We start from the raw sequence: 22,272 nt of genomic DNA, 5'->3' as shown, positions 1-22,272 counted from the left end.
ACCTCTGTTAGCAGACTTTAGTTTTGTCACTGTGCAGCCTGGAGGCAAATAAAATGTAAGAATGAACTATGTTAAAGGATACCTCATTCATTTGCAACTTCTCCCAGGAATTTTTCTTTTACACCTTCTGAGAACATGTTCCCTTTCCCCTGCCGTAATCTTGTCCTGTTTGTTTTAATCAGGCAAAGATGCTAACCCACATGAGAGAAAGGCAGCCATGAAGACTGCCGAAGAATTCATACAACAAATGAACTACCCTGCCAACACCCAGGTGCAGTACGTTTGTGAGATAAATAATACAAGAGATTTTTTTTTTAAATATTGGTCAATTGTTTAAAGTGCATGTGGTGCTATTAATCAGTTTAGCCAATCATTTTTTAAGGTTGGGGGGGTTAATTGATCAAAATAATTCTCATAACATTGCCTATAAATAGTGATGTGTGAATCTCCAAATATTTGGTATACACAAGTATCCAAAAGTTTGGAGAGTCAGTGAAAGGGATCACTAATGTAGAAAGCTTCTTATTTATTCATTTGAAGTAAGATAGTTTGTACAAACCTTACTCATTCAATGCCTGGCTTCAGTTCCAGACCTCATTTTTTAGATTACCAACAACAACAATAAGAAATTTATCTCATATGTGGAATGTCTCATAATAGAATCCTTGCTCTTCACTCTCTCCCCCATACACAACTTCTTGCCTGAAGGATCAGACTCGAAGTGGAGTCAGGCATCTTCATCCTTCCTTTTAGGAAAACTCCTCTGTGAAGAAACAGATCATGCAGCATGCCTTAAAAGCAGTCAGATTCAGGTCAGCCTCATCTCCGCCAGGAGCTTGCTCCACAGCTGCCAGATCTCTCCCCGGAGAGCTCTGTCCCTGGATCTGGCAAGATGGACCCTAGGTTCTGTCAGCCACTGTGCCCAGTTGATTATTGTAGCTATCTTCCTGATTTGTGCAACAAGGCCCACTCCATATAGGACTTTGTAAACTAGGAGTAGCTCTTTGAATTGGGTTTGGAAGTGGATAGCCAGCCAATATTTAGTGCTAAGAGCTGGTGTGATACATTCTTAATGCTCTGTCTTGATCAGCAGGTGGATTGCTCCATGCAGTACTAGCTTTAATTTCTGGATAGACTCTTTGGCTACCTGCAGATTGAGAACATTACCAGTAATCCTAAACTGGAGGTCTGAAAGGCATGGATCACCGTGGCCACATGTCATTTGAGAGGGTCTCAAAAGTGGCTACAAAAATTAGAACAATTTGCAACCAGTGGACCATCAGCCACCCAAAATATTCTACTTTGCTCCACTAAAGGGACAGTAGTAGTAACATACCGGCTTTCCCCTCCCCCATTTCTTCTTTACCTGCAGATTCAAGTGCTTCCAGAAGGAGGGGAAACTCCCATCTTCAAACAGTTCTTCAGAGACTGGAAGGATAAATATCAAAGCGAAGGCTTTGGGAAAGTCTATGTCACTGAGAGAGTGGCTAGAATTGAGCCGATTGAATTTGATGCTACCAAGTTACATGAATCTCCACAAATGGCTGCCCAACACAATATGATTGATGATGGTTCAGGGAAAGTGGAGGTAATTTTGTAATTTTAAAAAATTGAAATATAACATATATATAATTTCAACTACCTACCATATATACTCAATCATAAGCTGGTTCATTTATAAGCTGACCCCCCCAAGATGGATAAGTAAAAATGGTAAAAACTGTATGACCCTTTCATAAGCCGACCCTATATTTCAGGGGTTGGCAAACTTTGGCTCCTGGCCCATCAGGGTAAGCAGCTGGCGGGTCAGGATGTTTTGTTTACCTGGAGCGTTCGCAGGCAGGGAGCCCCTCAGCTCCCAGTGGCTGCAGTTTGCCATTCCCAGCCAATGGGAGCTGCGGGAAGTGGTGCCACTTCCCTCAGCTCCCATTGGCTGGGAACAGCAAACCGCGGCCACAGAGAACTGAGGGGCTCCCTGCCTGCGAACGCTCCAGGTAAACAAAATGACTATGTATTAGATATTCAATTCAATGATTTCACAGAGTTTAAAGTCATCAAATTTTGGTGTAGACCCGTTTATAAGCCGACCCCCGCTCTTTGATGCGTCACATTTTTACCAAAAATATTTGGCTTATGAACGAATATATATGGTACATTCTCGTGTTACTTTTACTGGATAAGTTGTTATTTTGCAGGTTTAAACTGTTGAGTAGTTTGGTTGCAAAATCTGCAGCTTTACATCTCAAGAGCCTTTCGGTGGAGAGGGAATGAATCCCCGTGTCATCTATGTGCTGTACAGTTTGTTCTTCAGTAAAGTGCTTTGATGCCCATTAAAAATGCTATATCAGTCACTCTGTACAAAAGTAGAACTGCCACCTCTCTTACAAAATTAGGCTTGGCAGAATTTGATTTCTGTTTTTGTTTTTTTTTTAATAATTTGAATGGATATCACTGTTTCTTTTTAAGCATTTTAATTTTTTTTATCTATTTAAATTTTTTAAGTTGCACAGAATTATGGGGTTTGAGCACTTTTTTTCAATTTTTGTCTATTTAAATTGTCACAATTGCTGGAAATTATTGTGGGGGTCAGACAATCATTTAATGACAGTAGAAATTGAGATGGCTTGATAAACTATTAAAACACAAATTGTCACCACCACATATCAAAATGTACAACGTACATAACTTTAAATTAAACTGTAATAAGTTCTCAAGCAGCATGTACCCTACTTTGCCTATCTGTAAATGTCAAGTATTATTGATGAAAACAGCTTTTTTTTTTTTTGACAATTTGTGTGTATATGGTGAAATCAATGGTTATCGACATTTACCGATAAAAATCTAATCCTTAAATCCTTCCCAGCCTCTATATAATGTATTTAAAAGAAATACTTTAAATATGACACTTATTCTAAAGTGACAGTTCTCCCTTCTCTCCACTTAGAAGCCTGCCAGTTAAAGAGTATGGGTGAAATCCCAGAAGTCAAAAGTCAATGGGAATTTTACCCATTCACTCTATATCTGTAAGTCCTTCATACACCAGGTCTGTTCTCTGAACACAGTCTTCAACTCAAGGTTAGAGAGCTCCTTCACAGAAGCAGAATGAGTGGGTTTCATTGCCCAACCCTGGGGACTGGACTCAGAGAGGGCAAGATGGCATGATATGCACAGTGCAGGGTTCCACACATGACTGTAAACCCTTGAGTCCTTGTTCCCATGTTGAGGATCCATTGGGGCAACACAGGGTTATATTAGCCATTGGGCTGACATAACAGAAGAGCTCTGCAGCTTGTGGGGAGTTTTCCTCTTGTTCCTTATGGGATTACTCTGTGCACTGCCTGCTGTTTGAGGTGGCCAGTGGGTCCCTGGGCTTAGCCCTGGTTGAATAGCGGTCTTAGCCTTTAGCAACTCAGGTCTCAAGCATTAATCATATGACATAGAATTGAAATATACAGGATCAAGTGGAGGATAATGTGTGCAGCAGTGGGTACTTGTCTGGAGTGCAGCATACCTTTTCCTTGTGGAATTCTATTTCTGTTGCTACTTATCATTCTATTTCATTAATGTGGTACCATTTACCTATGACATGAAGAAAAGGAATCTGAATGGATTAGTGTAAGTGACATTACATGATGTGACATCAAAATGTCAAGAGGAAAGCACAATATTTTCTAATTGACTTCCCGCTACAATTCATTTAGTTAGCAGCGCTGGGCCGAGCGCACTGCAAGATGGTTCAGTCTCTGTCATTTAGGATCACCTGATCTTTTCTGATGGCAGTTAGGTTAACATAGTATTTGGAGACAGAAAACAGGTGTTGCTCAAGAAGGTAACATAGTAAGTCATTTGACCACTTCCCCGATATTCAGCTTCAAGTCGAATGCTGATGAATTCCAATATTTTCCAGTGATGGCTTTGGTTTCCTAGGTCTGGCGTGTTGAAAGTAATGGCAGAATCCCTGTGGCATCTGAGACATATGGAGAATTTTTTGGCGGTGACTGCTACATTATACTTTATACTTATCCTAAAGGACAGATCATCTACACATGGTATGTTTGGTCCGCATTCAGCCCACGGATATTGTATTATTTGCTGGATTTATGTGAGTTGTCCCACTGAAACCAGTGGGAAGACTAACATGTCACAAGGGTCCCAGGGTTGGGGAAGGGGTGGAGTAAGCACCACACTTAATTTTTATCTAACCTAGGGAGAGCCAGGAGTAGATGCAGGTCAGGATCTCAAGTGGGGGGTTAGAGAGACTCCCTTGCCCTGGCACAGCATACAGCAAAACAGCACCCCATGCCTAGCTAGACACACACAGACTCTCTGGCCTGAGCCAGTGCAAATCTCTCTCCTCCTCCCCAGTCATTCCAATCTGTCCGTGCACTCTGATACTGGCACCTACATTGAGAGCCCAGACAGGTGGGTCTTGTAGCGTGGTCTCAGCTGTCCTGTCGGCTCCAGGCTGTGTACCTGTAAGAGTCCCCTTTTGGAAGCAGCTGGCTCCCCTGCAAGATGATCCTAGTGTAAACTCTGCAGCCTTGTGCTCTGGGGGTGTCTCAGTCTCTGCCCCAGCTCCTTGCTACTGCTTCTCCTCTGCCATTCCTTTTGTTGTCTCCCTTAACCTTCCCAGCCTTGTTCCCCATCCCATTCCCTCCCCATCTGCTCTTTGGCTCAAACCCTCCCAGTGGTCTGCAGTTTAATTTTGTGTCCATGGTCTGGCATGGTGCTGCCCCCAGCCTGACAGGTCTGCACAGAGTACTAGGGACTGGTTGGGGGAAAGGGGGGAGAAAGGAAGGGAGGGGGAAAGTGGCTCTATCCAGTCCCACACCTGCATAAAGGCTGTAGGAGCTGACTTACTTATTGTGTGCTTTGCTTGAAATATATGTCCTGGATCATTCTGAAACTGGGCTTCAGCTTTGTTTCTTTCTTCTTCACTCTCAGGCAAGGGGCACATGCAACAAAAGATGAGCTGACTGCATCTGCATTCCTGACTGTTCAGCTTGATCGGTCACTAAATGGACAGGCTGTCCAGGTTTGTGTCTCTCTAAGGAATAAATGTGACCTAGTTTTCTTTTAAAAGAGGTGGCCAATCTTAGTAACACCCCGGGCCACACAGACAACTTGTCTGGTGTATGGAGGCTACATCTGTATTTCACTTAAGTGAACATAAACAAACGTCCTCACAGAACCGTATTTTCTTCCCCCTGTAGCTTACTTTGGAGATGAAATGAAATTGCTTGTCATTTGAGTTCACCAGAAATAACAATGGTTGATTCAGGCATCTTCCAGGCATCCCCCCTACTTCCTCAGTAATTCCACATATTCTCCCTTTCTTGTTGTGACATGGCTTGACGTAGCCTGTAAGCTTTGGAAGCAGGGAATTTGTCGTCTTCTACATTTGAAAAGCACCATAGACATTTACAACACTAACTGGCTGATTTGTATTTTTTTTCCCATTGTTACTACTTGTTAAAGAAGTTAAAGAAGGATGGGCTGGGATGAATGGACTATAGATTGGATAGAAAGTTGGCTAGATTGTCAGGCTCAAAGGGTAGTGATCACTGGCTCCATGTCTAGTTGGCAGCCGGTATCAAGTGGAGTGCCCAAGGGTCGGTCCTCTGGCTGGTTTTGTTCAATATCTTCATAAATGATTTGGAGGATGGGTGTGGATTGCACCCTCAGCAAGTTTGCAGATGACACTAAACTGGGAGGAGAGGTAGATACGCCAGAGGACAGCGATAGGATACAGAGGGACCTAGACAAATTAGAGGATTGGGCCAAAAGAAATCTGATGAGGTTCAACAAGGACAAGTGTAGAGTCCTGCACTTAGGACGGAAGAATCCCATGCACTGATACAGACTAGGGACTGAATGGCTAGGCAGCAGTTCTGCAGAAAAGGACCTAGGGGTTACAGTGGATGAGAAGCTGGATATGAGTCAACAGTGTGCCGTTGTTGCCAAGAAGGCCAATGGCATTTTGGGCTGTGTAAGTAGGGGCATTGCCAGCAGATCGAGGGACGTGATCGTTCCCCTCTATTCAACATTGGTGAGGCCTCATCTGGAGTACTGTGTCCACTTTTGGGCCCTGCACTACAAGAAGGATGTGGATAAATTGGAGAGAGTCCAGCGAAGGGCAACAAAAATGATTAGGGGTCTGGAACACATGACTTATGAGGAGAGGCTGAAGGAATTGGGATTGTTTAGTCTGCAGAAGAGAAGAATGAGGGGGGATTTGATAGCTGCTTTCAACTACCTGAGAGGTGGTTCCAAAGAGGATGATTCTAGACTATTCTCAGTGGTAGAAGATGACAGGACAAGGAGTAATGGTCTCAAGTTGCAGTGGGGGAGGTTTAGGCTGGCTATTAGGAAAAACTTTTTCACTAGGAGGGTGGTGAAACACTGGAAAGCGTTACCTAGGGAGGTGGTGGAATCTCCTTCCTTAGAAGTTTTTAAGGTCAGGCTTGACAAAGCCATGGGTGGGATGATTTAGTTGGGGATTGGTCCAGCTTTGAGTAGGGGGTTGGACTAGATGACCTCCTGAGGTCCCTTCCAATCCTAATATTCTATGATTCTATGATACTCATAATCATCACCATTGTTTTTCTCACCATGCAGAGGGAAGCTGTGGAGCACATTTTAGGACTCCGTTAATATATTGGATTTTTTCCCTCTGGAAACTGGTGATCAGATCACGAGTAAAAAAGAGTTCAGACTCTCCACAGTCCTTAATGAAAGGGCTTGTTTTCTATGCCCTTTAGTTTTTCACACCTGCTTTGTCAATGGCACAAATCACTTTGCAACAGAATTTTCCAGCATAAAGCCACAGAATTCCTCCTTCCTGCCCATGCCAGTCCATCTCTTTCGGCCATTTTAAACCTTTTCATCAGGCACCTGCCATTCTACTGGAGGTTTCCTTGCCCACTTTGACCCTTGCTGTTTAATAAGGGCATATGAGTGTTTCCCCCAGCCACCTTCATGCCATTTTTGAAGTTGCTGAGAATGGCTAACCCTATGGAGCTGCTCTTTGTCAGACCTGATGACATGCTAGGGGCCAAATTGTGCCATTGAGGTACTGTTTTGCATTGATGGGATAAAGATTTACCACCACAGGCAGAGCACCATGAAGCATTCTCCTTCAGGGTCTGATTTGTTCTTGTCACTTACACAGGAGGTAACTCATGTCTTTCCTCCCTTGTGCACAATCTGGCCCTATGGTAGTGCTCCCTTCTGCAGAAATGCAGGATGAGATCTCAGATACAAGTCCTTACCTGAAGGAATGTGGTGTGCAGGAGAGGACAAAGATTGCTAAGAGGTGTGGCTGGGGCAAGACCAGTTCTGATGTGACCCACTGTTCCCCTGCTAAAAATACCTCCTGCTCCTCTGGCCTTCTCTCATTCCGTCCTGCCCTCCATCACCCACTGGTCCCACTCCCTACCGCAGAGGTAGCTGGGGGGCCAACTTCCTGCCACAGAGCCCAGAAACAGTTCTGTGCTGAAGAAGTGGCTAACAGGGAAGGTGTAGCAGATGGGAGCGTTAGACCTGCTGCCCACTGGGACAAGCCTTCACTTCCATAAGGGTGATATGCAGCTCAGGAGGTGGGAGGGCTCTCCTTTGAAAGAGGGGATGGAGGAGGAGAAGGAGGAGGGCTAGGGAGAGAAGGGGGGTTACGAGGCAGGGGATGAGAACAGTAAAATGTTTGACTCCCATCCCTAAAGTATAAGTGTGAAGGTCTGTCATTTTTATCAAGTTTATAACTAATTAGATTGCAGGGGATAGTTTTAAATGTTAAATCAATAGCAATTGATTATTGACATCATACTAAGTGAAGGTTAAAATCTCTTGGTGTAATTACTTAGTTGAAACCTTCCTAAATAAATGTTAAATAATTATTTTATAGTTAACTGAACTTTCTTTCATTAAGCTAAAAGAGTTCCATCTAATTGCAATGACTGTAATATTTAAAAGCTAATTACTTTCAGCATATATATGCTAAATCTTATTATGTAAAATGGTATTTAGCATAATTTGTAGCATTTTCCAGTGTAACCATCTTTTTAGACACTAGATGGCACTACAACCCAAATTACACTAAAGAGAGAGACGGAAACTTTCCTTACAGCCACATATTTCCTAACAGGTTTCAGAGTAGCAGCCGTGTTCGTCTGTATTCGCAAAAAGAAAAGGAGGACTTGTGGCACCTTAGAGACTAACCAATTTATTTGAGCCTGAGCTTTCGTGAGCTGCAGCTCGCTTCCTCATCTTTGGAGCAGATTTTTAAAGTGTGGCCTCTCTTTCGGCACCTGCGTATAATTGCCATGATTTTGCACAAATGGCGGGTGCAATTGATTTCATTCAGTTGTCTCACTCTCTGACTGCGCCTGCCCGTCTGGCAGTGAGACATCGAAAGGGGATAGTGCCCACCATTGCTGCCACCCGCAACGCTGTGGGAGCAAATGGAAGGCCAGGCTGAGGCTGGCCTGGAAAGGAGCCCTTTATCTCTGGGGTGATCAAAATGTTTCTCCAGTTTGTTAAAATGATTGCTTTGGGTTGGACTAGGGAGCCGGCACTCGGGGCGGGGGCAGCATGCAGAGCCTCCCTGGCCACCCATCCACATCGGGCCACAAGGACCTGGCGGCCACTTCCGGGAGTCATGTGGAACCAGAGCAGGCAGGGACCCTGTCTTAGCTCTGGGCCCCTGCTACGCCGCCGACCGGACTTCTAACGGCCCAGTCGGCAGTGCCAACCGGAGCTACCAGGGTCCCTTTTTGACTGGGCATTCCAATTGAAACCAAGATGCCTGGCCTGCCAACCTTAGGTTGGACTGCAGTCCTACAATCCAGACAGAGTAAGGGGTTCACTGCCCCAGTTGGAGGATAGGAATACTGTCACAATCTGCTTCTTGCTTCCCCGTGCTCCTAGCTCTTTTGTTGGCACAGATTACTCCCCCCTCTGCACCTGCTCTGATGCGCTCACTGATATGCCAAGGCTCTTCCCATTCCCCATCCTTGCCTGTCCTTTCCCCACTGGCAGAGGCTCTGCTCCTCCCCTGCTCAAGCTTGGGTGCTGTGGGTAGCCCACACAGGGTAATAAGGTGTCCCCTTGCTCCTTTGCGGTGGCTTGCAGCCACGCACCCTATCCAGCAGACAGTTCTCAGCCACACAGTGCATCAGCATGTAACCATCTCACAGAAGCTGCTCACCAACACCTCACAGGCTCTGCTCCTCCTAGAGTGCAAGTGTCAGGCTCCTCGGTGGCAGCCAGCTCTTCCTCATCTGCCTTTCCTCCAGCAGGCAGTGCTGAGCAGTTTGCTTCTTTGCTGCTGCCGGAGGCAGTGATCAGGGTTGTGCTGGGCTGGTATTGAGGCTCTTTCCCTCTCTCAGTTGAACATTCCCTTTTCTGGCCCTCTATTCCTTTTCTTGGATGAGGGAAAGCCATTTTCAGGGGGAAGGGAGGGAATCTGACATCTGGCCCAAAAGGCAGAGGACCCAGCTGGTAGGCTGATGTACCAGGGTTCAAAGCAGAAGGCTTGGGCCAAAAAACAGAGGTTAGCGAGCTCTGTTTCTATGTATGTTGCAGTCTCTGAGGAAATGTGTCAGACTTGCTCATGGGCATATAAGCTCCCTCTGCTGGCTAAACTGGTTGCTTTGCACATTCAGGACACCACGTAGAAGTAGGTGTTTCTGGCATCTGAAGTAATGAGTTTTCTTTCCCATGCCAGCTGTATCAAGTGGTGGTCTTTGCTGTTTTCTCTCCCCTCATCTCCCTCTTCTCTTCTGTAGTGCTCCTTTTTAAAGAAAGATTTTAGCCAATTCCCTGTTCCATCCCTTTACTTTTCACCTTTCTTCTCATTTATCCTCCATCATTCATTCCTCTGATGCATACAGTACTTGATATATATGTGGTATACTTCAAATCATGCTTAAAGTATGCTGCTCTTGTATACTGCAAGAGGGAAGGAAAACAGAAAAAAGTCTCTGGGCAGAATGTAGCCTTTAGTTTTCAGAGTGTTTCCTCCCGAGTGAAGAAATAGAGAATTCTGCTGTACAATAATAAATGTATGTTATTTTTATATTAAGATGCCCTGAAAATTAGAGGCATTTGCCAGTTCAGTTTTAAATACCATCTTTTCCCATATACACTAGCAGTTTATATTGTCAGCCTAGTTATCCATCGCCTGGTGGATTTATGCTCCCTTTTTCATCCTCATACAGACCTAGAAATAATGGTTATGATGAAAAACCTGTTTTTGCTACTTCGTTTAAATACAAATCCCATAACCTTCAGAACTAGAGTCTTCCAGGAGAATTAAATGCCTACATAAAACCTCTGTACAGAGGCAATGTTTTTTCAAAAAGGAACAGTTTTCTTATTAAAGTAAATGGCAACCATCAGAGTTTTAATCCCTTAGAAACTAAATGGACAAGTCCCAATCTCAATGTTCTGTAAGAAATATTAGTCTGTGTGTATGTATTAGTATGAGTGACAAAACGGCTTATGAATGCTGCAACTACAGTGCCTCTGAAATAATGGGTGCTCAGCTCAGCGGAGACAGCTTGCCATTAGTAATTCTTCCTAACCTACTTACCCTGTTAGCTATCATCACCTTGGTCTTCAGTCATGCCAAAACTAATGTAAAATCCTTTAATTTCTTTTCCTTTATTTGTACAGATCCGGGTCTCCCAAGGAAAAGAACCTACACATTTGCTGAGTTTGTTCAAAGACAAACCACTCATTGTCTACAAGGATGGAACATCCAAGAAAGGAGGTCAGAAACCCCCTCCCTCCACGCGTCTCTTTCAAATTCGCAGGAACCTGGCTTCCATCACCAGGATTGTGGAGGTAAAAATCACCTGTTCAGTAAAATATTCCCCCTGTAACATAGTACAGTTGGAATGAGCACCAGAGTGGCAAGCGTGAGTTAAAATCACTTCTGTTTGATGGTTATAGTATGAGTAGGAACAGAGGAGCTCACATTCTGGATTGGATCAGAAGCCATTCCAGGTCTAATCCAGTATGACGTCTCTGACAGTGGCCAGTACTAGATTCTTCAGAGGAAGTTGCAAGAAACCCCATAGTGGATAATTAAAGAATAAGCTGAGCATATGGAAAGTTTCTTGCTAACCAGGACACAGACCTGAAGAAGAGCTCTATGTAAACTGGAAAACTCATCTCTCTCACTAGTAGAAGTTGGTCCAATAAAAGATATTACCAAATCCACCTTGTCTTCCTAAGCCTGGGCAGCTAGTTAAAATTCTTCTCTCAGGCCAATTATCAGTTTCCAGTGAGATGTTACCGGTACGTCTACGCTGGAGCTGGAGGTGTAATTTTCAGTTTGAGTAGCATATGCGTGCCAATTTTGATTAAACAAGTGCACTAAAAAGAGCAGCTGCAGCAGGTCAGGCTAGCTGTCCAAGTACAAACGTAGGGTCTTGGATAAGATCATACTTGGGTGGCTAGCCTTTGCCACAGTGGCTACACTGCTATTTTTAGTGCATTAGCTGGATAAAAACTAGTGTTCTTATGTCTGCCTGGGATGGAAGTTACACCTGCAGCTCCAGTGTAGATGTGCCCCAAGCTAGTGCAGTGTAAATCTAGAGAAACACCACAGCAGAAACTGCAGTTCCTTTGGATTTACACCAGTATTACAGCTTTACATCAGTGTGCAGACAGGTGAATGTGTGAGTTATTTAAAAATCAGAAGAATGAAACAATCTCATTCTTGCTCTAGGTTGATGTTGATGCAACTTCATTGAACTCCAATGATGTTTTTGTTTTGAAACTGCCAACAAACTCCGGCTACACCTGGGTCGGAAAAGGAGCAAGCAGAGAAGAGGAAAAAGGAGCTCAATATGTAGCCAGGATTCTGAAATGTCAAACCGCTAGGATTGCAGAAGGCCAGGAACCAGGTTAGTTCTGGGCGATCTGGCTGCTCAGTGGGATGGAGGGTGCACAATACCAGACAGGATTGGGTCCCAAATGTGCATACAAATGGGTTTTTTGCAAATACACACTTTTGTGGACAAACCGGTTACACTCCCCTTTCTTTGAAAATCTGGCTGTATTTTGCAATAAGGATATTTGTCCAGGATCTGAGCTGATTTACAAGTGGTGCTATCTATAGAAGTCAACTGAGTTGCAGTGGATGCAACAGAATTTAGCCCTTTACACATACTGAATGACTAAAACAAATAGAGAGGGAGAGCAAGGTCTGATTACATGTAATCACATGAATATCTGCATTGGCTTTTATAAACATTGGGAAGAATAGAACTATTAAAGAAAAACATACACATTATGGGCTGGGCAAAGGGAATATTGTTTGGGGATTTTTGAAACAATATCCATCCAGTTAAAGAAGAAAACAAAACTCAATGCCAAGTAGATTATATCATGTATATTCCAGAGGAATTCTGGACAGCCCTTGGAGGTAAGAAGAAATACCAGACTTCAGCACAGCTGCTAACTGAGTCTGAAGACCACCCTCCTCGTCTCTATGGCTGTTCCAATAAGACTGGCAGGTTTATTGTAAGTATATGATGGATACTTTCCCCTCTGTTAGTTCTGTACTTTGAGATATTGGGCAGCAATAGACACAAAATGAAACACCACCTGAGGCCTCCATTGACCCAGCATGGTACCTTTGTGAATTGTTAGTCTATTATTCCAATACTTATTAAGCAGCACAAGATAAAAATGGTGTAGAGTGTCTGGGCTAGTCCTGTAGGGTTACAAACCGGTGACTGCTGGAGGGAAATAAAAGTTCAAGACTATTTCATTCTCATTTTGTTATATGCAGATCAATGCGGTGGGAGAAAAAAATGTTTGATGGAAAAGATGAATGTGTCAAAATTAGACTTGCACATTAGTAGGTTTATTTAAGAATTCAAAATCATGGCCTACACTACTGCTCTCTGTAGAGGTGTTGATGGTGGTGGCATCTGGAAAGCTAGAGGGGATGAGCGGTGCTCTGAAGACATAGGGCAGATGCAGACATGAATGCCTTAGGAAGTTCTGGGGAGAGCCCTGCTTCTGAAGGAAGTAGCCTGTACTCCTACTAATGTCTGCTACCTGCAACTAGAAGGTGCACTGATGGGTAAGGCCTTGACTAAACCCTCCTAGCCATGTTTTCATGGAGCCCTGGAGAATTGCCAGATATGCCAGCTGAGCCCACAGCCAGTTGTTCAAGAAAATGTTAGGTCTGTATCGTCCCTGGGTCCATCAAGTGTGTGCTAGTAGTGGTGGGGAAAGGGAAGGTACCTTGAACCCTCATTAACCCATAGTGCCGGAAGCAGCCAGATGTTTTTCTGTAATTGTGCCATTGAGGGAGGTGAGGAGGCAAGCTTCCCCAGCAGGCACTTCCAGAGCCGGTGTATGTGACTGAGGCGCATGGACGCAGGGAGCTCTGAGAGCATGGGCACTGCCCCACACTTGGAAAGGAGGCACTCTCTTGGGCGAACACTGCTGACGAGCCTGAAGGGAGTGGAGCTTCTCCCTACTCATGCCCCTTGCGGAAAGCTCCCATCCAATTTAAAAGAGATGGAACCAGTAAGGTTCTTAGAAAAGGACTAAGATCTTATAAAATGTAATGGAGAAGTATATCTTTCCTGCAGCCTTTTCAAACCCTCCCATGGAAATCCACAGAGGAATAGAATTTGCTATAAAGGTCTACAAGATGGTTTTTTAAAAAAAACCCTATATCCAAAGTTATCACCGTCTATTAAATCCCATAGGACCTGGCCTCACTTTAGTGCTCACCTTCCCATGTCTTTGCACTCAGGACAGCACAAGGAGCTGATCATTCCCAGCTCCTGCACATGCTCACAAAAGAGGGGAGGGAGAGAAGGTTCTTTGCACCTTCTGCCCTCTCCTCACCTCAGCATTGCCCCAGGGCCAAGCACAGACAAGCCTTGCAATCACATCAAACAAAGGCAGCCTGGCCACTAGCTGAACTATTACCTATCCTACTTGATACAAACCAGAATGGAACTGTTTTCCTACTTGCTTTTAACACATCTGAAGTTAGCCTCTGATTCTCTTGAGTCCCAACCCTGAATTCCTTAGTCAAACCAAAGATCCCATTTTTTTTAAGTCAGTGGGAGTTTTGCCATTTCAGGACTGAGTCCATGGACTGCACATCAGAACTATCACCTTCCTTCTCTTAATTGGTGTTGTAGTAAATGTTAATGCCCATGAACATACGAGCTGAAAGTTTGGCTCTGTCCAGGCATTTAGTGCAGGTAGGCAGTAAGCGGATTTCCTTGCCCCTGTCCGCCAGTGCATGTCAGTCCCAATTTACACAACTCACTGCTACTATTTGAAATCTGTGCCTCTCCTGAGCACAGACAATTGTGCCAAATTGAAAGATGGGTTTATGATGTGGCCAGATGTCTGATTTGCTCCCACCAGTCTACTGCGTTTCACTCATAGATCAAAATAGGTTTTGAACCTGCTTCTGCAGAAGAAAAGAAAAAAAGCAAATGCATGACTGTTTTTAGAGTCATCCCTTTTAAAAGTCTCATCTTTGTCCAAACTCAAGCATGATGGAAAATCTTGAATGGAACTACAATACCAATTTTATTATCCATTTTAGATTGAGGAGGTCCCAGGAGAATTCACTCAGGATGATTTAGCTGAAGATGATGTCATGTTGTTAGATACTTGGGAGCAGGTAAGCTATGTACTTAACAATGCTTTATGTGGTGACAAAAAGGATTTACTGCTAGCAACAATTTATGGATGGACAACCAGCGAGAAGACAGTAAGAGAATTATCATAAAGAGGAGGGGGTGAAGATAATTACATACCAAAAGTACCAAGTTGTGAGGCTAGAAGGAATTTCGCTTTCTTGAAATTATAACTGAGGAAGAAAATAGAGCTATTTGACATGCAAGTATGAATATCCACTACATTTTCAAACCATCGTGCAAGATTATAGTTGCATTTCCCCTTAATGCTAATGGAAGCTGCTTGATTATAAGCGACCACAGTGCACTGCAAGTCAGCCCAACAATGTTTTGGACAATTCTGTTTAATGTCTTCACAATTTGTGTACAAAAACTTTTCCAAAACTTCAGAAGCCTCCAGAAGACCATAGCAGTATGTGGCAGAAAAAGCACATGACTAGAGAATGGGCCAAATCATAGGCTTCTGCTGAGCACCTTTGCAACCTGGTCTTCTTCAGGGGAACTTCACAGGGATTGGAGAAAACAGAAGCTTGCTCCTTTCCCCCAGCTTGTGGGAGACCAGCACAGTTGCTCAGCAGCTATTACTACAGCTGAAGGGCAGCATCCATCCAAAGCAAATGGGTTTGGCTTTTAGATCTATCATGCCCCTCCACCCTAACCCCCATCCACACTGCTCTACAAAGGGTTGTTATGGCTTTTTCACAGTATATAGGGAGTGAGGAATCGCCTGCATTGCAGAACCAGGGCTGGATTTGGCCCAACAAACATAAACACTAAAGATGTTTCTCATATTTTTTTTTATCACATGCTGAAAAAGTCTGGTTTCAGAGTAGCAGCCATGTTAGTCTGTATCCACAAAAAGAAAAGGAGGACTTGTGGCACCTTAGAGACTAACAAATTTATTTGAGCACAAGCTTTCGTGAGCAACAGCTCACTTATTACTAGTAACACATGCAGAACACACTGCCCTGGTTTGTGATCTATACAAGCTGGGGGGAGGCGCGAATTTCAGCATGGGTTATAAATAATGAGCCTGATTCCCCTGTTCCTTCCATCTGTGCAAAGTAAGGGTACAGTGCTACCCAGAATTCTGTTTGATTGTGGTTTTCACCCATCCTGCATGACTGCACAAGGCGCAAAGCCGAGGAAAATCAGGCCCAACATTTTTAGCTTAACCTGGAAACATGTGCGGTGCCAACCACTAGGACAAAGCTGTGAAAAGAGAAGGTCTAACAAATGTCCCTGGAATTTAGCATTGGACTTGCAAAAGTCCAGGATGTGGAGGTATTTTGAAGCATAGAACCGTGTCTGTAGAAAACTTGTGTCTTTATGTATGATGGGCAAGATTCTGATCTCCTTTACACTAGTGTAACTCTGGAGTCACTGCACTGATGCCTGCTTTTTCTCCGAATGGAGACAATGCAATTATTCTAGATTTCAATGGTGTAAATAAGATCAGAATCTGAGCCAATCCCCATAACAATATGACAACTAAACTTTTAAATCTTCTATTTACAGGTATTTGTCTGGATTGGTAAAGATGCTAATGAAATTGAGCGAAATGAATCTGTGAAATCTGGTAAGAAATGTGTTTGACAAAATGCTGAACGAAATGGATTCAGTGGTGATTAAAAATGAATGAAAGAGGAGATGTGAAATGGTCAGCACTCTAATTATACTAAGCATGGTGTTTAAAAGAGTTAGTGAGCTTGAGTAGCAATTACCTCTGAAGATTCCATGATTAGGTTATTCCCTCTTTATGTGCCATTTTAAACAATGCAACAGTCACCAAAAACTCAACTCTATTCTTCTTAAATGTAACTTTCCATAAAGAATGAAATTCATCAACATGGTGTTAATAGGCACAAAATATCGTTAAAAAGTATAAAGGACCCGTGTCTGTAGCTGCTCCATGTACAGAACCTGCCCTGGAAGTTTTGTATGTGGAGTGACTATAGAATTTGACCCTAAACTATTTATAGCCAGAGAAATAGATAAAGCTTCCAAGTCTGCTCATTGTTGCCCTTCTCTAATTCTGTCATATGGGCTAAATTCTGCTCTCAGAATTTACATGGGTGCAAATCTGTTGTGTGCCTAAACTACTTGAGCACAGTAGTCTGAAATCCAATTTTTTTAAAATGTCCCTCTATTGTAAAACATGTGCCAGCAGTGATGTGAATTAACGCATCTGAGCTATCATACCAAGATTTATATTGAAAATACTGGCACACCCTCACCTCAGACATAGTTACCTAGCTTGTTTTCAGACATTTACTAGCATCACTTAGACAAACCATTGGATTCAACCATAAGGCTCTTCCTTGGAAAAACCATGAGTGAAGCATCTACATTCCAGCAGCAGTACCTGAGGCCTTCACCCGTTCCAGAGCTAAAGAGCTATTATATGGTAGGACCCAAATGACCAGGGCAAAGACCACTGTGCCTGTATCTTGTTATTTTAAACTGACATCTGAGATGACAATTCTGAAAATTTGACTGGCAGCTAAGAGAAAGCAATAGCTATTTGATCATTTGATGTAGTTAAGCTGAATCAGTGTAATAATATCCTCATTTATTTTGCTGAGGATTTTAATTATTTTTCTCCTGGTGAATGGACTAATATTTTCCATGTTTTACTGTTATCTCTTTAGCCAAACGCTACATTGAGACAGATCCTTCTGGAAGAGATAAGGGGACTCCACTTGTTATTGTGAAGCAAGGATACGAGCCCCCTACATTCACAGGCTGGTTCCTGGGCTGGGATTCCAACAAATGGAAAAACTGATCTGTCGGTGAAGGCCTCCCCTACAAAGAGAACAGCAATCAGAGCACAACTATTATCTAGCATTCTTAAGCATTAGCTTGTAAAACAATATTGATGCAGCTGTTGTCACCCATTCCCCAGCGTTCTTATATTCCTCTGCGTAAACTAGCATGTCTAAGCTTTGGAAAGGTTAAATGAGATGATAAAGTAGTAACATAACTTCTTGGTGGCGGGTTGGGTTTTTTACAAATCTATGTAGAGTGATACCATTGGTTTGGTTCTAAAATGCCTTTTTTCAAACAAAACCTGTACATCAGTAGCACATTAATATACAATTTACAAGCTAACATTCATCAGTGGGCCAAATTCTGCTTTTTACCCCAGCATAAGTGAGAGCACAATTTGGCCCACCCAGGACCCATTGAAGTTGAGGGGAAAGAATCCCAGCAGCAGGATTGAGCCCTAATTTACCTAAGTGTCAAAATCCTGCAGTCCTTACTAGTACGAAACGTCCATTGCAGTCTGAATTAGGAGTGGGAGCTCTGTCCTGCAGGGTGCGGATGAGGATTCTGAGAGAGCCAATGTGAAAATGATACTTTGTTATACGTGGTCCAGGAAATGGATATAATCTGAATGGAGAAGACATTATAGGCTTGAATGAATGTGATGTGAACATATATCATCATGAGGCCTAGCACAGTTGGCTGTGACAGACACTGTTTCTATAGAGCCCTCAGACATGGTCGCATGTTATCCCTGTTCTCAGATTCCTCTAATTTGGGGGTCTCAAAGTCCCGGCCCACGGGCCATCTGCGGCCCGAGAACCTCCCCACTGTGGCCTGCGGAAACTTTTAAAGAAGTTACTTCATCCGGCCCTCATGGCTGCTGGCTGAAGGGGGAGGCTGGAGGGGAGCGGGCAGGAGAGATTCACATGTCCCTCCCCGCAACATTGCTCCATCCTGCTGGGACCCTCCCAGGGGTTGCACTCGGCAATGTGTCATTTGCCTCGGGCAGCTTGGTTCCCTGCAAGCGGTTCCCTATCCCTCCTGTTCCCGGCGGAGCCACGGAAGACAGACCCATGCAGCCACGCTGCCGGCTCTGTCCACTGCAGGCGCTGCCCCCCGCAGTTCCCATTGGCTGGGGGAGAGGGACAGAGATACCATCACTAGTGGCCGGGCAGAGTCAGCCATGGAGGCAGCATCATTAGTCGCCGGGCAGAGTCAGCTGGGGCGGCATGAGGCCAAGGGAGGCGAGGGAAAGGGGTGGGAAACAGGCTGGGAGGTGGCGTGAACACCATCTGCAGTGACATTATTGGCCCTCTGGGAGGATCTGAGGACTGGCACCTGCCCTAAGGTAAATTGAGTTTGAGACCCCTGCTCTAACTGCTGCCCTTAAACACACTTAAGTGAGCTATTGCTCCTGACAGGCAGCAGGAGTCACTGACACCTTTAAAAGTGGATGAACACACATCATTTCATTCACCGGACTGTAAGCACACACTGCATATCCCAGCCACAAGTTATCTCAGGCTGCACCAGTCTCGTTTTTTCCTCTACTCATCAGTGCTCAGTTCTGTGCAAGTGTAGAGATTTGCTCATATGGCCAAACAGATTGTGTTTTTCCTCAATGTGCAGGAGACTGAAACTCTTCACACGGGTGCTGAGCAGACTTCGAATGTGCTGTGCCAATGCTTTGGGGAACCACTTTTCTTTCAGCAGCACGGAGTATCCTGGAAAGATGGAGCTCTGAGTAAGCACTGTAGAATCTGGCCTGGGGTCTCTCTCAAAAATTGCAAAGAATCACATAGTCATTCTGGTGTGAAGAATGCAGATGATTTTTATTCTTGTGAATTTAGAAAAAAACATGTTCAAACAGTGTGTGTGTTTGTGGTTTAACCATACAACTCCCTGTAAAGTTAGCAGGGACCATTCAGCTTCAAACCTGTAGCAATGCTTTGAACATTTATCCTATAGCATTCATTTTAATGCCAATGTGTACATCGGTAAATCAAATGGACTCCGTGTCAATGTGAATTTTTAAATAAGGAATTCCAATTGTGTTTTTTTAATTGTACTTTTAAATGAGTTTGAAAATGGAATTTTAAAAATGGCTTTTTATATTTTTTCTACATGTTTAATGGTGAATTGGAAGCTCAGTAAAGCCAAAGGAGTGAAAGCAGTCTCAACTTCATTTGTCAATATTATTGAACAAAGTTGCATGGCTGGGTCACTGATAGCGTAAGAACCAGGGAATACTGCACCATATTAAAATATAAGAATCTAATTCTATTTTTCAAGGGTTGGGAGGGTGAAGAGGGTTAATTCTGGGAGTTTGTTAGCTTAAAGTGTTTGTTTAAATCTATATTAATGCAATTTAGCTGTATTTGGATGTGTCATTTCATGTAAAAAAAAATGACAAAACACAACACTATAACAGTTTGTGGAAAGCTGATTTTTTTTTCTCCTGAAACATTCTTGTTTATTTTGTGTGCCCATTGATATTTAAAAGAATGGCAAACACTCACTTCCTTCTTAGGGGGACAATTTAATTAGCTAGTAATTAATCCTCTGCTGGTGTAAATTAGAGCTGCGTCAATTTACACCCACAGAGAGTTGACCCATCATATCAGCTCATCCAGCGACATTACGAAGTTATACAAAACATGCTTTGACTAGCAGCCAAGAAGTGCATGCTTATCAGCATATTATTTCATCTTTAAGGAAAGTTAATAACATTGTGATCAAATTAGTCAGCCAATTATCAATTTCCTTTTTGCAGCCCTCTTGGCAGGACACACGATGGGTAATGTGTGTAAAGATCATTTTATGGAAAAGGAAACAGCATGTTTTTTAAAAAGGATGTCCTCTGCACTTTTCTAAGAGACTGCAAGTAGGCTAAACAGAAGGAATATTAAAAAGAAAAGCTTACAACCTCAGTTGATCAGTTAATAGGGTCCTATGGACAATCAGCAACCTGTTGCCCACTCACGATTTTAGCAATCTTTGCCATGTCAGAAGAGTGTATTATAAAATATAATAATGCCTTAATTGTATTATAAACAGAATTTAGTCTCACTTATGTAGATGGGATCAAAGTCAAACTATGTTTTAACTGTGTTCCAGAACACTGTTACAGCTCTGATCTTTACAGGGGCCTGTCAATATATTCCAAAACACAGATAAAACAAAGTTTTGGCTCATATGCAAGATAAACTGTGTTATAACTTGGGCAGGGCATTATGGTGTTTACAGTGATTACTGCTAGGTAGATGGGCATTAGGGCCTTATGACTGAAACAATTCTATCAACTGTGTTTAAGCACAATGTTTGTTAGCAAGGCTCCACAACATTTCTCTGATCAGTGAGGGCTTTAACAAAATAAAGAAATAAAAATCTTGTTATAAATTCCTTAAAAAAGAAAAACATCTTTGACCACATTGGTCAGTGAAGCTGTGCTCAGTTCTATTTAGGTGCCTAACTCTAAGCACCCAGATTTGGAAATTGGGGCCTATTTGTCTCTGGCAATGCCCACAATGTGCTAGGTGCTGTACAAATAGGATTTTCAGTTTCCTCTACAGCATCAGATATATTGGACACTGACTAAGACAGCTCACCACCATGGACCAATAGTCTCATTTAATGTGGCAAGTCCCGTAACCAAAGTATATATTCTCAATGAGAGCTGAGAGTGCTCAGCACCTCTGAAAATAAGGCTACTTTAGGGGCTTCAGTACCTAGTTTTAAGGTCCCAAGCGGCAAACACAACTGTCTTGTTGCACAGAGGTTAGAAAGGGAAAATGTGGGTATAGAAACACTCAGAACTGCACCCAAGGGTGAGCCACATCTTGCATTATTACCAAACAGGAGAGGGCACTCTTTGTCCATTTATAATAGCAAATTATTGCAGTAGTGTTATCTTTACTAGAAGACCAGTCTAAATCACTAGTGATCATATGTGCTGCTGGTGGTAAATATAGTATCATAACTCATCAGCATATACTAAATTGAAATTGAAAGATCACAATTGAAATCATTAGGCCCAAAAGGCCATTTTACGATTATAAATGGTATTAGTAATTTAAATCTATAATAATGTGGCCAATATCAGAATCTCAGTAAACATTACACATGGCAGAGAAGCCTGCCTCCAGGATCAGATAAGTATATTTTAAATATACACTTTGCCCTATAGCATTCTCTGATATCTAGCTGCAGTTCTGCTCTGAAAGGTGACTATAAAAAGGGTTGGTTTTTACTCAACAGTCTGTTCAGTGTGTGTGTGTATGGGGGAGTGTTTCAGAATTGTGCGTGCTTATATGTGTGACAAAAAGCATGTTACTCCTTTAGTCCTGAAGAGCCAAAACAGCTCTGGGAGAGGGGCTACCTTCTCTTCTTTCTCATACAGCAACAAAATTTGTTCCAGCTGCAGAATCAAAGAGAGCCTAGAGGAGGTGTGACCATGGCCCTGCCCTCTAGCCATCTGTCAGCAGAATTGAGAGGATGCATACAGTGGGGGAGTATGTTGCACTCTGGCTGGCAGCAGAGAGGTGTACTCTCCCTACATACCTGAGAGACAGTCTCTGTCCCTGAAGCTGATTACTTCCCAGATCTCTCTGGAGCAGTGCAGCTCCCTGCCACGCCCAATGTGGGGCTGTGCCTTTATGGCAGACTTGAGCCTAAAGTGAGAATACGTTAGGGAAATCACTAGTAGCCTAGAAAAACATTTTAATAATCGTACTTCCTTACACAACCCCTGTTCTGTAACAGATTCCATTTGACACATCATGCCTCAATGTGAGGCTCACAGTCTTCCCCCCCAAAA

The 22,272-nt window shown here is 43.2% G+C and overlaps 1 protein-coding gene across 1 annotated transcript in view; it reads left to right on the top strand.

Moving 5' to 3' along the window:
• SCIN (scinderin) overlaps window positions 1–18,694 on the top strand; it is a 99,333-nt gene extending 80,639 nt beyond the window's left edge. The window contains exons 7-16 of the mRNA XM_077809383.1: window positions 183–271; window positions 1,373–1,588; window positions 3,928–4,049; window positions 4,945–5,035; window positions 10,672–10,842; window positions 11,732–11,909; window positions 12,407–12,528; window positions 14,594–14,671; window positions 16,206–16,266; window positions 17,339–18,694. Coding sequence (XP_077665509.1) covers window positions 183–271; window positions 1,373–1,588; window positions 3,928–4,049; window positions 4,945–5,035; window positions 10,672–10,842; window positions 11,732–11,909; window positions 12,407–12,528; window positions 14,594–14,671; window positions 16,206–16,266; window positions 17,339–17,472 — 1,262 coding nt within the window. The 3' untranslated portion in view covers window positions 17,473–18,694. The remainder of the gene's footprint in view (window positions 1–182; window positions 272–1,372; window positions 1,589–3,927; window positions 4,050–4,944; window positions 5,036–10,671; window positions 10,843–11,731; window positions 11,910–12,406; window positions 12,529–14,593; window positions 14,672–16,205; window positions 16,267–17,338) is intronic.
• The last annotated feature ends 3,578 nt before the right edge of the window (window positions 18,695–22,272 follow it).

This window comes from Eretmochelys imbricata, chromosome 2 (genome assembly GCF_965152235.1).
Source record: "Eretmochelys imbricata isolate rEreImb1 chromosome 2, rEreImb1.hap1, whole genome shotgun sequence".
In the NCBI taxonomy this organism is placed as follows: Eukaryota; Metazoa; Chordata; order Testudines; family Cheloniidae; genus Eretmochelys; species Eretmochelys imbricata.
Note: the sequence above shows the minus strand (reverse complement) of the source record. Positions and strands in the feature narration are given on the sequence as shown.